Source organism: Aethalodelphis obliquidens, unplaced genomic scaffold (genome assembly GCF_003676395.1).
Source record: "Aethalodelphis obliquidens isolate GAN/ISIS:26980383/991018 unplaced genomic scaffold, ASM367639v1 scaffold23, whole genome shotgun sequence".
NCBI classification, from domain to species: Eukaryota; Metazoa; Chordata; class Mammalia; order Artiodactyla; family Delphinidae; genus Aethalodelphis; species Aethalodelphis obliquidens.
Genome location: NW_020837967.1, coordinates 15,783,788 through 15,800,543, shown reverse-complemented (window position 1 = coordinate 15,800,543; position 16,756 = coordinate 15,783,788). Strand labels below are relative to the sequence as shown.

Here is a 16,756-nt window from a genome sequence, read left to right as displayed (position 1 = left end):
GTGGGGGGAACACCTGAACTGAGGAAACTGGGACATGGTAGAGAGAGGCATGAAGTCCTGTGAAGAGTCCAGCTACCTTTCCACTGTTGGCTCTACCGACATTTCCAAGTGTGTCAAGCTGGGTGATGAGGTGCAAGATAAAGGCAGTTCAGGGACCAAGTAGGGATCAGAGACAGGAGCCGCACAGAGCAGAAGACAAGACAGCCCTAGCTTAGCAGGTTGGCTCCACGGCTTGCTGCAGGAGGCTGTGTACCCCCATACTTCTTGTGACGCTCCTGCCAGTCACGTGGGCTGGAATTAAATACTCTAGTTCAAGGACGTGGACCAGGCCAGACATTTAAGGCCTCCACGTTTTCCTGCCAAAGTAGGAGGACTACTTTCCATCCCCTACTGTGAACCGATGAAAGCGCCCTCATGTGGTGCTACATTGTAATGACACGTTAACATCTTTCCTAGGGCACAATATTACCCTGAATCAGCGATCCCCTGACCAGAAGCGCCAGCATCACCTAGGGACTAGCTAGAGCTGCAAATTCTTGGGTCTCACCCCAGGTCCACTGAACCATAAATGCGATAAGCAGAGCCAGACGTCTGTGTTTTAATAATATCTCGGCTAAAATGTGAGAACCACTGTCCCAAATGATGTGTCATGAGAAAGGATGCAAAAAGGATTGGCAGGGTGGGTCCCATCTTACTCAGGGGAGGGCTCTCTGATGAGGCCATTTGAGCTTGGCTCTGAATGAAGTGAGGAGGGGCCATGCAGACATGGGGGCCTGTGAATGGGGGCTGAATCCAGACAGAGAGAGCAGCACGGGTCTATTCCTGATGCAGCACAGCCAAGAGGCCAGTATGGCTGGGTGTACGCACAGCTTCCTCTGTGTACTCTTTGATTTATGTATATTTTAAAGACCTTACATGGTTACCATGTGTCTTTAGTTTACTGAAAATTCCTTGAATACAAGAACCAGATTTCATATATTTTTTAAATAACTCACCATGACACCTTTAACAGTGAAAGGAACTGAACAGATTCTTAATAAATGCATAAATACATGAATGGAGAAAAAAAATTGAGAAATGGGCAAAACTTGTGGAGGAAAAAAATAATGAAGGATTTATTTTTATCATGTTTAGTTTTAATATTACTGGGAGACATTTAGCCAGAGACGTCTGAAAGCCAATTAACACCCTAGAAAAATTCTGAAAGTGGAAAGTGGGTGGGAGTATCATTTTTAATGACATCACCAAACTCCTGAGACCTCAAACTCAGCATGATGACATTCGGAGCTTTTCTTGATGGAATCCGGTGAAGTCACTTAGATGTGAAGCAACTTTCATTTGCTAAATCTGAAGATGGGGCTGGGGAGACTTCAGACAGAAAAGCAGTCATGGAAGATGAATCTGTCCCGGGAGTTTAAGATTTCCCCTTGCAATGCGAAGAAACCAAGTTGATGCACTGAGCAAAGGTGGAAGAGGATAGAATAAAACTCAACTTAAAATAAACAGAAACCTTGACGAATCGAATTTTACTGTCTTGAAGAAAGAAATACTTTAAGTTTGTGACAACTGCCATAAACCTGGCTGTGCCCTCATATGACAAAGGAAGTAGGAGGAAAAGAGTGTCCTGAGTCTCTGTGTTAGTGTGCTGGGGCCGCCATAGCAAAGCTCCACAGACTGGGGGGCTTCACAACAGAAACCTATTCTCTCACTGTTCCGAAGGCTAGAAGTCTGAGACCAAGGTGTCGGCCGGATTGGTTTCTTTGGAGGCTTCTCTCCTTGGTTCATAGATGGCAGTCTTCCCCCTGTGTCCTCACATGGCCTTCCCTCTGCACATGCCTGTGTCCTAACCTTCTCTTCTTATAAGGACACCAGTCCTATCGGATGAGGGCCCACCCTTGTGACCTCATTCTAACTTAATTACCTTTTTAAAGGTCTTTCTCCTAAGACAGTCACATTTTGAGGTACTAGGGGCTAGGACTTCAACATACAAACTTGGAGGTGGGGGAAATAGGGGAAGATACAGTTTGGCCAATAACAGCCCCTCAGAGAGCGGCTCAAACTGATAAGAAACTAAAGACCATTGTGGTGGCGCCTTGGCACTCACCTACTGTCGTGCTCAAAAGCAGCTTCTGGAATGGAGACTGGGCCTCATGTAGATAGGTGAGGTGGACAGGACCTCATCTCCAGACCCGAAGCCACTTAGCTGCAATCCCCTGTCACAGAGCTTACTTGAGAAATTCGATGGAAAATCACCAATTTCTTTGCCTAAGAAGATATACATCTACCCTCTAACAACACAGATGTGAAGTTCCCTCTGTTCTTACACTCTGCCTGAAATAGAAGAAGCTGCCACAAATCTCAGTTTCCAGATGTCAGCAGGCAGCTCTCTGGAGGCCACGTTTAGCATGAGGGCACCATGGATGGAATTTTACTTGGGTATATGACATAAAGCTGGCTTGCATCTTAATAGTATTTTTAGCAGTCCATAGAATCATCTTTAAAAAGCAGGTGCAAAAAATGTGTGCGAACTCTTATAGAATTAGATGCATGTAAAGGATTATGTTTTAAAGTCAGCTTTGAAAAAACAAACTAACTTGGCAAGAAACTCTTAAGGGTGCAATGAATTTTGCACTTACCAGAAAAAATAGCAAGGCACAGTCAACAGATTTTAGGTAGAGTTTTTGAGGCAAAGGAAAACAACAGCAACTGGTAAATGAAATTTTTCCCCCCAAAAGTAGTTCAATGTCTCATCTCTTGTTCCAACCAAACTGTAGCGGAGTATATCAGAGTACATCATCTCAATCCAGATACTTTCAACCTCATCCCTGGAGAGAGTACAGAGTAACAGTTGGTATTATTAGGAATTTGGAATTCCGGGAGAGATTTCTTCTTCAACTCTCTTTTTCCTTTCAAGCCTTCAGCCATGACATGCTTCTCAAATACTCCTCTCTATCTGAAGTTACCCACCCTGATGAGATGATTAATTGCCAAGGGCCAACCACCTGGGGGGCCAGGTGAATTATCAAGACGGTATGAACTCTTTCCATGTATCAGATTAGATCACTAGAAACCTACAGAGTCCAAAAGACATAACCTCTAAAAAGATGGTTTCATACTATGTCCTTGGATTTTGAAGTTTTAGACAAAGAAACTTTCCATAAAACAACTGTTAAATATAACTGTCTATTACATAATATGATGTCAACAGCATTAAGATACAGGGGTTCTTGGACTATAATGTCCTAAACGGGCTGCTATAAACCTCTTCTTTTTTTTTTTTTTTTTTGCGGTACGCGGGCCTCTCACTGTTGTGGCCTCTCCCGTTGCGGAGCACAGGCTCCGGACGCGCAGGCTCAGCGGCCATGGCTCACGGGCCCAGCCGCTCCACAGCACGTGGGATCCTCCCGGGCCGGGGCACGAACCCGTGTCCCCTGCATTAAACCTCTTCTTAAATCATGAAATTCATGGAGCTCATTACATGTTTCTCCTTTCATCTTCTTTTTTTGTCTCGGTTGCAATTACAGCAATTATTCTTATCCTAATTTTCCTGGCACACATATTATGCCCAACTGCTACTTGTATTAATTCTTGTTTTAATGGTTCTTATATACTATTACTGTTTTAAGCCACATCAAATCTATTTTGGATGTAGAGAAGTATATTTATACCTTACACAGATAAAACTTGCCTTGCTTTCTTCTGTTGTCTTATGAAACTCGATGAAGAGTTCTTTTTTGAATAAGGGTATTTTAACATCAGAAAAAAAAGCATAAACAGTATCTAGGTCTCTGGGTTTGAATGGGGTTTCATGGCTGTGACAGAGAGAGAGAAATATCTCACACTGGCTTATAGGCAGACTCATTTTCTGAAATAGCTTAGGAAACCGAAGTCACCTTTCCAGCTATTTAGCCCTATAGCTCCACCTGCAGTTTAGAAATGTTTGCTGTTAAGTTTACAAAAAGGTGACCTGTGGTCCAGGTTTAGCAACACCCCGGTTGTAAAGGAGGGAACAGACACAGTACACCCCAAGTCTTCTGCAAGTCTTTTCACTTGTACTCAGCCAACAGACGGCAGACCCTGTAAATTAATGGTGGCTTGGGGAGGGCTCCGACCCTTAGATTCCACCGAACCTTCTATTCACCTTCATTGATGCTTTCCCTACCTGCACCCTGTCTGCAAAGCAATCCTTGAGATGTCGGTAAAGGGCACGGAACTCTGTAGGTTCCGCATTAACTATATCATTTCCTCAAAGTCTGAGTGATCTGTTCTGAAGTTTCAACCCAGGAATGTTAATAGCAAGGGATTTCGAAAGACATCTGACTAACTTTATTTTTTAAAGTAAGTACAAACAAATCATGACTCTACACAATCTTTTGCAAGAACATTCTTTCATATGGGTGAATTTAAGAGCCAAGTGGGTAAACTTGGATGAGTCCTCCCTTCTTTCAGAAAACCTCATATATGAAAATCCAAGCTTGTAAAGGAAAATGGGGGGGTGATTACTTCTATCACAAAAACAAGTTTTGCTATACCAGAGGAATTCTTGAAATATTCCTTTCAGTGGTTAATTCCCTGCCCCAAATCCATTTTTTCTCCCTTAGCTTAAAGATTGATTCACTTTTTAAAAAAATTACCTTTCAGCACATTCATGATATCAAGTGCAAAAAACCTAAGAGACAATCTTTTTGACTCACCCGATATAGCCAAATAGAAGTACTCGAGGACTGCTGTTATCGAAAGGAAATTTCTTCATAACTTCTCTCTTTCCTTATTCTCCAACGCCCCTTGGTCTACTTAATGTTTTTTACTGTGTGGGTGTTAGCAGTTCAGCATAGCTCATTTGCCAAATGAAATCTTTTATGAAAGTACAACATTTAGAGTAGAGAAAACTCCACAAAACTCCAGAGCTCTGAGGAACACAGTTGGGAAACCACACCTCCAGTCCATTCTCCAGTTCACTGCCAAGTCTCTGAAAGTCATCAGTCTGGATCTACCACTACTTGCCATATTTTCTAGAACGTGAAGAAGGGGCAGGCACTACAACTTCCACAAAAACAGCAAATCAGACCCCACGTATCTGTCAGAGTTCAGTTGCAGAGAACTGAACCAACTCCAGCTTTAAGCAAACAAACAAACAAACAAACAAACAAAACCCAGACAGATTTATTAAATGGCTTGTGGAATCACTGAGCTGAATGAATGTTCACGGGAGAACTGGGACGTTGCAGAACCCGTTTGATGGGGAGGAAGCTTCCGGTCCACGGTCACAGCCCTGGACCACTGTGACTCCACTTTGGAAGTCAGGAAGCAGCTGGTCCTGCTGAAAACCAGACCACACCCGTGCCCTCAGAAGGAGAAAAATGGATGCCTGGTACCCTGACTTTCAACCCTATCCAGCGAGTGACTGCCTAGAGACCTCTCAGCAAACGATGCTAAAGAAAACCCAAAGCCTCCACAGATGCCTTGGTCCCTACTTCCAGAACCCAGCGCATCTTCTATTCCAGAATGGGTCTGCCTTCCAGGCTCCAAAGTAAAGGGAGGCACGCCAGAAGGAGACTGGAGTGGACCACGCCGGCCGGTCACCAAATCCTCCCACCCTGTCCACTGAGTTCCCAAGCTAGAGGCGATCCTCTGACCTCTTCTTTGATTGCACTTTAAAAAGGTCAGGAATGTGCCCCAAAGCTACTGACCTGCAATCATACTCTCTTCTGTAAATTTTAGTTTTTATACTATTACATGTCAATCACTACTGGCGCTTAGGAAAACAAATTCCCGAAGTGCTTCACTTACTCTATAGAGCAATACATATCTTTCCATTTGTCTGGAACTCATTTCTTTTTTAAACTATCCTACGGATACCTCTTCACTCTCAATCTAATACGAGGCTCACAGTCTTTGCCTATAAACCTTCTTGGTTTTCCGCTTTACAGACGGACGTTTCCTCCATCTTTTTCTCTAACCTCCTACCCACTCTTCTGCACAGGAGGGGCGATTGTGACAACAGAGAACCTTCTGTTCCTTAAATACCCCCACCAGCAAATGGTCACCATCACTGTAACCACCTTGAAATAAAAGAACAGCCACGGAGAAGGGACACACGTTGGGCAAGTTCTCCCTCAATTAGTCTAAAATCCTCCCGAGCCTTTTAAAATCATTCTTGCTTGTTGGGTCTGAGTGTTTAACAGGTAATTTGTTACAGAAATGGCAGCACCTCTGGCTGCTGGGCTGGTAAGGGAGGTGCCTTTTCCAAAGCTAACCATTCAGGATACGGTCAACCAAGGCATGTGGCTGCAGGGAGAAGGAAGTTGCTGTTCTTGTTTTCACATGAGTTTTATTTTCAAATTCCTGAGGGTACACAGAAGGGTGGGAACATCTTGTGGCTACCCTTTCCCCCGAGGCCGACCACAAAGAAGCCAGACAGCAGCCCCTGCCCGTGGTTGCATTCCAGACAGACATTTATAAGACAGCAATGATTAAAAGGAAACGACTCCATCATTAAGACCCAGACCTAATATCAGCGGGACAATTCTTCACGGAAATTATTTCTAAAACTCAAATCTACTGCAAAACTGATTTTACTTTCTTTTGTAGACTTCCTTTCTCCTAATGGTCCCTCTTTTCACTGAAGAGAGAGAGGTAAGCAGAAATGGCATAAATTCCACTGAGAAGAATTTCATTTGGTCTCTGGATGGGTGGAGGGCATGGGGACCCCACCACTCTGTACAAGTGAAGATTTAGAGGTGATAGGTTTTTGGAACCCGGTCACGTTATAAATCAGAGCTGCTGATCAAATTCTTTCTTTACCTTTCTGCTTTGTCAGTCTCCAAGAGTGACTAGTTGGTCCTCAGCATCAGAAAAGATTTCTGGGTTTTGCTGTCATTTGGTCCTGCCTGAAGTGCCAGAATGAGAAGCTCACATCTTGCATCCAGGACAGCAACGGAGAAAGAATATTGTATAGACACCAGCAATGTCTAACTTCTCTGTCCTAAACAGCAGCTTAGGGCTAAACCTTCTCTCTCTTGCATGGCTTCTAAAAGCCTCTGTGCAATGCACCAAGCCCAGCCTCCCCCGGCTCCTCGCTTTCTACTATGCCAAAGTAGTAGAAAGGAGGGATTATCCAAGTGGAAAAATGATTAAGCTGGCAGGTTTATCTCCAGGCACAGGCTGCCTAGAGTGAGAGCAAGGTTGCATCCCCTCCAGGGAGCAGGAGTGGTTGGAGGATTGGTCCAGACGTGACTCCCAGAGCTGGGGAACGGCTCCAGTGACACACTGCGTATGTGCAGAAGTGAAGCCTGGGAGCTGGGCTTTCCTAACTCTGCCTCTTCTGGGCTCTGTGGCTGGAGGTCACCCCATGAGATGTGAAGTCCCTGGGGTGACACACAGGCAGCTACTGGGGTGAGGAGAGTGAGGTACTCTCCTTGGGTGCAAAATTGAAGGCTCCTCCCCACCGAACTCAATAATCAAGATAGAATAATATTTTAATGAGACAATTTTAAAAATCAAAATTAATGCAATAACCCATGATGAACCAACTATGACCATTTTAACTAAACACAAGATCAACAGGACTTGGGAGGGAGATCCTAAAATTCTGTGGATTAAGACAAAAGAAAAGAGGGCAGACAGCAGAAGCAAGAAGAATTACAATTCTGCAGCCTATGGAATGAAAACCACATTCACAGAAAGATACACAAAATGAAAAGGCAGAGGACTAGGTACCAGATGTAGGAACAAGATAAAACCCCAGAAAAACAACTAAATGAAGTGGAGATAGGCAACCTTGCAGAAAAAGAATTCAGAATAATGATAGTGAACATGATCCAGGACCTTGGCAAAAGGATGGAGGCAAAGATCAAGAAGACACAAGAAATGTTTAACAAACACCTAGAAGAATTGAAGAACAAACAAACAGAGAAGAACAATACAATAACTGAAGGGAAGAATGCACTAGAAGGAATCAGTAGCAGAATAACTGAGGGAGAAGAATGGATAAGTGATCTGGAAGACAGAATGGTGGAATTCACTGCCGCAGAACAGAATAAAGAAAGAAGAGTGAAAAGAAATGAAGACAGCCTAGGAGACCCCTGGGACAACATTAAACACACCAAGATTTGCATTATAGGGGTCCCAGAAGGAGAAGAGGGCTAGAAGGGACCTGAGAAAATGTTTGAAGAGATTATAGTCGAAAACTTCCCTAACATGGGAAAGGAAATAGCCACCCAAGTCCAGGAAGCGCAGAGTCCCAGGCAGGATAAACCCAAGGAGAAACATGCTGAGACACATAGTAATCAAACTGACAAAAATTAAAGACAAAGAAAAATTATTAACAGCAACAAGGGAAAAATGACAAATCACATACAAGGGAACTCCCATACGGTTAACAGCTGATTTCTCAGCAGCAACTCTACAAGCCAGAAGGGAGTGGCATGATATATTTAAAGTGATGAAAGGGAAGAACCTACAACCAAGATTACTCTACCCGGCAAGGATCTCATTCAGATTCAATGGAGAAATCAAAAGCTTCACAGATGAGCAAAAGCTAAGAGAATTTAGCACCACCAAACCAGTTCTACAACAAATACTAAAGGAACTTTTCTATGCAGGAAACACAAGAGAAGCAAAGGACTTACAATAACAAACCCAAAACAATTAAGAAAATGGTAATAGAAATATACATATTGATAACTACCTTAAATGTAAATAGATTAAATGCTCCAACCAAAAGACACAGGCTCACTGAATGGATACAAAAATAAGACCCATATATATGCTGTCTACAAGAGACTCACTTCAGACCTAGGGACACATACAGACTGAAAGTGAGGGGATGGAAAAAGATATTCCATGCAAATGAAAATCAAAAGAAAGCTCGAGTAGCTATACTCATACCAGATAAAACGACTTTAAAATAAAGAATGTTACAGGAGACAAGGAAGGACACTACATAATGATCAAGGGATCAATCCAAGAAGAAGATAAAACAATTATAAATATATATGCACCCAACATAGGAGCACCTCAATACATAAGACAAATGCTAACAGCTATAAAAGAGGAAATCGACAGTAACACAATAATAGTGGGGGACTTTATATCAGTACAATCGTACCTCAAGAAACAAGAAAAATCTCAAATAAACGATCTAACCTTACACCTAAAGGAACTAGAGAATGAATAACAAACAAAAAACCCAGTTAGTAGAAGAAACGAAATCATAAAGATCAGAGCAGAAATAAGCAAAATAGAAACAAAGAAAATAATAGCAAAGATCAATAAAACTAAAAGCTGGTTCTTTGAGAAGATAAACAAAATTGATAAACCTTTAGCCAGACTCCTCAAGAAAAAGAGAGGACTCAAATCAGTAAAATTAGAAATGAAAAAGGAGAAGTTACAATGGACACTGCAGAAATACAAAGCATCATAAGAGACTACTACAATTAACTCTGTGCCAATAAAATGGACAACTTGGAAGAAATGGAAAAATTCTTAGAAAGGAATAACCTTCCAAGACTGAACCAGGAGGAATAGAAAATATGAACAGACCAGTCACAAATAATGAAATTGATACTGTGATTAAAAATCTTCCAACAAACAAAAGTCCAGGATCAGATGGCTTCACAGGTGAATTCTATCAAACATTTAGAGAAGAGCTAACACCCATCCTTCTCAAACTCTTCCAAAAAATTGCAAAGGAATGGGGCTTCTCTGGTGGCGCAGTGGTTGAGAGTCCGCCTGCTGATGCAGGGGACACGGGTTCGTGCCCCGGTCCGGGAAGATCCCACATGTCGTGGAGCGGCTGGGCCTGTGAGCCATAGACACTGAGCCTGCGCGTCCGGAGCCTGTGCTCCGCAACGGGAGAGGCCACAACAGTGAGAGGCCCGCGTACCGCAAAAAAAAAAAAAAAAAGGGAAAAATATTGCAGAGGAATGAACACTCCCAAACTCATTCTACGAGGCCACCATCACCCTGATACCAAAACCAGGCGAAGCTACTACAAAAAGAGAAAATTCAATATCACCGATGAATATAGATGCAAAAATCCTCAAAAAATACTAGCAAACAGAATCCAACAACACATGAAAAGGATCATACACCATGATTAAGTGGGATTTATCCCAGGGATGCAAGGATTCTTCAATATACGCAAATCAATGAATGTGATACACCACACTAACAAACTGAAGAATAAAAACCATATGATCATCTCAATAGAAGCAGAAAAAGCTTCTGAATTTTGTCAAATTATGATAAAAACTCTTGATAACTCTTGATAAAAATTTTCCAGGAAGTGGGCATAGAGGGAACCTACCTCAATATAATAAAGGCCATATATGACAAACCCATAGCCAACATCATTCTCAATGGTTAAAAACCGAAAGCATTTCCTCTAAGATCATGAACAACACAAGGATGTCCACTCTCGCCACTATTATTAAACATAGTTTTGGAAGTCCTAGCCATGGCAATCAGAGAAGAAAGAGAAATAAAAGGAATCCAAATCGGAAAAGAAGAAGTAAAGCTGTCACTGTTTGCAGATGACATGACATTATATATAGAGAATCCTAAAGATGCCAGCAGAAAACTACTAGAGCTAATCAATGAATTTGGTAAAGTTGCAGGATACAAAATTAATGCACAGAAATCTCTTGCATTCCTATACACTAACAATGAAAGATCAGAAAGAGAAATTAAGGAACAATCCCATTCACCATTGAAACAAAAAGAATAAAATGCTTAGTAATAAACCTACCTAAGGAGGTAAAAGACCTGTACTCAGAAAATTATAAGACACTGAGGAAAGAAATCAAAGATGACACAAACAGATGGAGAGATATACCATGTTCTTGGATTGGAAGAATCAATATTATGAAAATGACTCTACTACCCAAAGCAATCTACAGATTCAGTGCAATCCCTATCAAATTACCAATGGCATTTTTTACAGAACTAGAGCAAAAAATCTTAAAATCTGTATGGAGACACAAAAGACCCTGAATAGCCAAAGCAATCTTGAGAGAAAAAAAGAGAGCTGGGGCTTCCCTGGTGGCGCAGTGGTTGGGAGTCCACCTGCCGATGCAGGGGACACGGGTTCGTGCCCCGGTCTGGGAAGATCCCACATGCCGCGGAGCGGCTGGGCTCATGAGCCATGGCTGCTGAGCCTGCACGTCCAGAGCCTGTGCTCCGCAACGGGAGAGGCCACAAGAGTGAGAGGCCCGCGTACCGCAAAAAAAAAAAAAAAAAACAACGGAGCTGGAGGAATCAGACTCCCTGACTTCAGACTATACTACAAAGCTACAGTAATTAAGACAATATGGTACTGGCACAAAAACAGAAATACAGATCAATGGAACAGATAGAAAGCCCAGATAAACCCATGCACCTATGGTCAACTAATCTGTGACAAAGGAGGCAAGGATATACAATGGAGAAAAGACAGTCTCTTCAATAAGTGGTTCTGGGAAAACTACACGGACAGCTACATGTAAAAGAATGAAATTAGAACACTCCCTAATACCATATACAAAAATAAACTCAAAATGGATTAAAGACCTAAATGTAAGACCAGACACTATAAAACTCTTAGAGGAAAACAGAGGAAGAACACTCTTTGACATATATCACAGCAAGATCTTTTTTGACCCACCTCCTAGAGTAATGAAAGTAAAAATAAACAAATGGGTCCTAATGAAACTTAAAAGCTTTTGCACAGCAAACAAACTATAAACAAGATGAAAAGACAACCCTCAGAATGGGAGAAAATATTTGCAAATGAATCAACAGACAAAGGATTAATCTCCAAAATATTTAAACAGCTCATGCAGCTCGATATCAAAAAAACAAACCCAGTCAAAAATTGGGCAGAAGACCTAAATAAACATTTCTCCAAAGAAGACATACAGATGGCCAAGAGGCACATGAAAAGCTGTTCAACATCACTAATCATTAGAGAAATGCAAATCAAAACTACAATGAGGTATCACCTCACACCAGTTAGAATGGGCATCATCAGAAATTCTACAAACAAATGCTGGAGAGGGTGTGGAGAAAAGGGAACCCTCTTGCACTGTTGGTGGGAATGTAAAGTGATATAGCCATTATGGAGAACAGTATGGAGGTCCCTTAAAAAACTAAAAAAAGAATTACCATGTGATCCAGCAATCCCACTACTGGGCATATACCCTGAGAAAAACCATAATTCAAAAGGACACATGTACCCCAATGTTCACTGCAGCTCTATTTACAATAGCCAGGTCATGGAAGCAACCTAAATGCCCATTGACAGATGAATGGATAAAGAAGATGTGGTACATATATACAATGGAATATTACTCAGCCATAAAAAGGAACGAAATCGGGTCATTTGTAGAGATGTGGATGGACCTAGAGACTGTCATACAGAGTGAACTGAGTCAGAAATAGAAAAACAAATATCGTACATTAACGCATATATGTGGAATCTAGAAAAATGGTACAGATGAAATGGTTTTCAAGGCAGAAATAGAGACACAGATGTAGAGAACAAACATATGGACACTAAGGGGGGAAAGTGGTGGGGCGGGGGGGTGGGGAGTGATGGTGGTGGGATGAATTGGGAGATTGGGATTGACATATATACACTAATATGTATAAAATAGATAACTAATAAGAAACAGCTGTATAAAAAAATTAAAATTTAAATAAAAGATAAAATGACATTGTACAGATCCCAAAGGAAACGCTGGCCTTCCAGGTGGCACCAAGAGTGGATCTGCAGGAGGTCCCAGCTCAGGCTCCATCTGCAGCCTCTGAGGCCTGGGGTCCTGGCTGCGCTTCGCCACCAAGATGCTGGGGGATCCCGCTGCTCCCGGTCCGGGGCTCTCTGGGGAGCCTGCTCTTTCCAGGAGCCCACGTCTGTGCATTAAATACAGCCAGGCACATGGGAATTTTCCCGAACACAAGGCTAGCAAGGCCCCTGGCAGGAGATTGTGTTTAGACTCCCCCTGACTCACACTTTCCTGTTTATTTCCCATCCCCGCTCAACTGAATTATGCTGTGAAAGCCAGGTGCGGCCGCAAGGACATTCGCAAATTGGCCACAGAGCGGCGGTGAAGGGCAGCACCAAGCCGCCGGCCCAGGGCCAGCCTCATTTTCTGACCCCAGGGCTCCCCTCGCTGGGGCAAACTTCTCATTCCTCTCCTCTCCCTGTGTTCCTTTGTTTCTATCCACGAGTCGTGGAAATCACTGGCCAAAAACATTCTCCTGGAGCTGGAAGAATAAGTACCTCCTGTGCGTTTTGAATCTGCTGTGACTCGCCAGAACTTCACAGCAAGGCGTGCTCAGCGTAAAGCAGCGTTTCGCCAAAGTGCAGCCACCCCATGAGAAAACAGCAGCCAGGCTCAGCAGTTCCTAGGGCAAGGCTGCCATCAGCTCCTGCAACCCCTGCACCCAGAGACCTGCTTCCTGAAGGCAGCCGGTATCTACCTGCATTGCCAACTGCCCTTGGCTGTGGGGCAAATTCCTGCCTGCAAGACAGAGGGTCCATTATTCCACAGGCTCGCTGTCCCCCAGGTATGGGGAAGCGCACAGGCGTTTGTTTTTATCTTTCATTCTACTTTGCAAAGCACAGGCTATCTTTACAGAGACCTGAACCTCATTCATTTCCTGCAAAGCACAGAGGAGAAATTCCACTCCTGGCAGGCTCCTGTGCCCCTGCCTCAAGCATGAGTGGGGTTAAGAGAACACTAAGCTCTGTAGTCCTGATGGAAAGCCCCAGCCTGTGTCATCTTGACACTGCTCCAGCCCTGTGTGCTCCCTGAGTGCACCACACCCCTGCGAGTCCCATGCCTTCACTGGTAAATGGAGTTAATAGGAACTGCAGGGGCTTCCCACTTCTGCCATTTAATTAACTATGCAACCTCAAAGAACAAAAACCAGATTTTCTGGGCCTTTCATCTTTCATTTGTAAAATGACGACCCTGGATTATTAAACTAAGATGAAGTATACAAAGTCTAACGTTAAAAATTGATATGAGTAATATAAGTAAATAACAGGGTTTTTTGTTTGTTTCTTTGTTTTGTTTTTGTTCAGAAGAGCTAGGACAATGTCTGAACCCAATCTGCTCTGGTTATCACCTGCAATGGAGGAAATAAAATCAGTATACCTCCCCACATCCCTCTCTTTTCTTCTTCAAGCAAGGCATCTGCTCAGTTATAGGAGGCAGAATTCAGCTGTCTCCTGCAGAGGCCAGACCCTGAAGCCTTCTGTGGGTCGACCCTGTTTCTGTCCCCTGTTTTTCCTGACCACAAACGTCTGAAAAACACAGGTACCGACTCAGAACCTTGAGATGGCAGGTTAAGCATATGAAACACCAGCACAATTTGCAAAAAGGTCTAAATCTTTATGGCCTGTACCTTTTGTTAAGGGGCTAGGAGGAAGAAAAAAGGCACAGCAAGATAGAAGGTGAATATCCAATATGAAAAAGCAAATGATAAGTGAAGGCGGAAGGAGAGAATCCTGCTTTTCCTAAAAGCTTATTGAAAGACAAGCCTATGCCAAACTCTTGCCAAACCCGTCCACCCTTTCATGTGGTGGTAGAGGAAACAGCCCTGTGTTTCTGGCTTTCCTTACCAGTCACGGCGGTGTTGGCCACCTTGTACCTCTTCTTCCTGCAGCCATTCATATCCTCCCCTGGACTGCCAGACAGTGGAGTGGGGCTCACACCCCATCCGCCCACAATTCTGAAACCGTGGAGGAGGTTCCCTAAGAAATGAGGCTCATTCTGTAGTCCGGCCCTTGCTATTCCTTATACCAGGAATACCCACAGGCACTGCTAGTCTCTTGCTTGAGTGACTAACCCCAGCCCGTTCTGAATGTGCCCAGCCCCAAAGACCAGTCGGACTTGCTGCTTCTTCAGCAGGTAACTCCTCAAGGCTCGATGTTACATCAACAGAGTTTCTGAGAAGTTTGTGTGTTTACAAATGAAGATCAAATTAACATCCAGATGCAGGGGTATGTGTCCAGAAGCATAAACATACACACATGCAGTAATAAACGTTAGAAACCGCCTTTCGAAGCTTACCCAGAGATCTTTCCTTCGTCTGGTTGGCCGACCTCACCACTGGAAGGCTCGCTCGAGTCCGGCTGCCTCTGGAGAAAGGACTTGGAGCTTCTCCCTCAGACATGGCTTCCAAAGACTCTCCAGACGCCTCTGATAAATGCTCTGCCGGGTCACCCACGTTGGGAGGCTGAGGACTGTGAGACAGTTTGGGGCTTCTTGTCTGCAAAAGGCATGTGAAAGAAAGTGGGAAATAGCCTATTATTAATTATGCTGAAAATATTTTTAATGCCATCAAGGTCTACTAATCTGGAAAAACAACATGGCAACGAGAAAAAGTCCATCGGAAGGACTAGATACAAAAATAAAGGCAGAGTGGTTCAAAGTAGCAGTTGTGAACGTTAGTGAGAGAAAAGAGTCCCTGAGTATTCCATTAAGATTTTTATCGCTGGACATCTACTGTGCATATGCCGTTTCAAGCAAGGCATGGAGGACAAGCCGCATCACAGGAAAGAACGATGGCAAGTCAATTCCTTTGGCCAGACAAATTCTAGTGGTTGTTATGATCACAGCAGAGGGGACCGTGCACGTTTTTATCACCTAACACGGATGACGCACCCGCACCAGAGTAAACTGAACACACCCAGTTCTTTAAACTCTTCTATTAAGACTGTTTCCAAAATCAGTAAAATATGATTGTGAGGGAGATATTTCTATCACAGTTGATTTTTTTCTTTTGAGGCAGAAATCCCATAATTTGGATTATGTCTAGTTTTGGTTATTACTTACCTCGCCAATCAACAGACGGTATCTATAATAACTTAAACACACATAATACAAAATTTAATTTCTCTCTTGGTTATCTACACTGTAATGGCAAGGGACTGAATGTGTAAAACACTCATAATCTATGTTGGTCAATAACATTCCTTGAACATATACTGAGCACTGTGGGCGATTCAGAGACAGACAGACGTCATGTTGCCTGATGTGAATGAGTTTCAAAACTAATTGGTGAAATGAATGAAGGACAATAAATAACACAAGATAATGTATAATTAAGTTTAAACTACGAACTGTGTGGTACGTCCATTCATCCTTTCAACAGACACCTGTTGAGTGCCTACTGTGTTCCAGGCACCTGCTAGGTACACGCTATCACATGCTTGGTACTGGGAACAGAACGACAGACAAAAGAGACATGATCCTGCCCTCATGGTGCTTACAGTCGAGTCAGGGGACAGACACTGAAGACATTGACAGTGTGTAACCCAGGCTGGGGAGGGGGTGTATGTGGGTGGAAAGTTGGAAAAGCAAGTAAACTGTGACCCCAAGGACGTGCAAAGTTGGGAGGAGGGGGCAAGCCAGCGGGTGGGGTGAAAAGAAAAAGGCATTCCAGGTGGAAGGGACAGCATGTGCAAAGTCCCCGAAGCAGAAAGAAGTGGCAAGTACTGGAGACATGGTGGGACTGGAGACCAGAAGAGCCCAGATCTCACGGAGCCTTAGCATCAAGGGGAGAATTTTCAATGTGACTCTAAGCTACCAGAATGCCACTGAGGTATTCGAGGCAGGGAGAAGGGGGAGGTGGCCAGGATCAGACACATTTTTCATAAGATCATTTGGGCTATTGTGTGGAGGCTGGAGATTATACGTGTAGAAGGTCAAAGAAAGGGAGTCAGTGAAACTGGGGGGCTTAGGATGAATGAATGCACGATCTCAGC

The 16,756-nt window shown here is 43.3% G+C and overlaps 1 protein-coding gene across 24 annotated transcripts in view; it reads right to left on the bottom strand.

The window, feature by feature from the left end:
- The window catches only part of KIAA1217 (KIAA1217 ortholog), a 326,984-nt gene that overhangs the window by 154,537 nt on the left and 155,691 nt on the right, over positions 1 to 16,756 (bottom strand). For 22 of the 24 annotated variants that reach the window (XM_027121852.1, XM_027121849.1, XM_027121853.1 and 19 more), the window contains one exon: positions 15,060 to 15,258. In XM_027121852.1, coding sequence (XP_026977653.1) covers positions 15,060 to 15,258 — 199 coding nt within the window. Of the gene's footprint in view, positions 1 to 4,694; positions 5,117 to 14,608; positions 14,761 to 15,059; positions 15,259 to 16,756 lie in introns of those variants that run through there. The other 2 variants (XM_027121837.1, XM_027121838.1) reach the window with 2 other exon arrangements.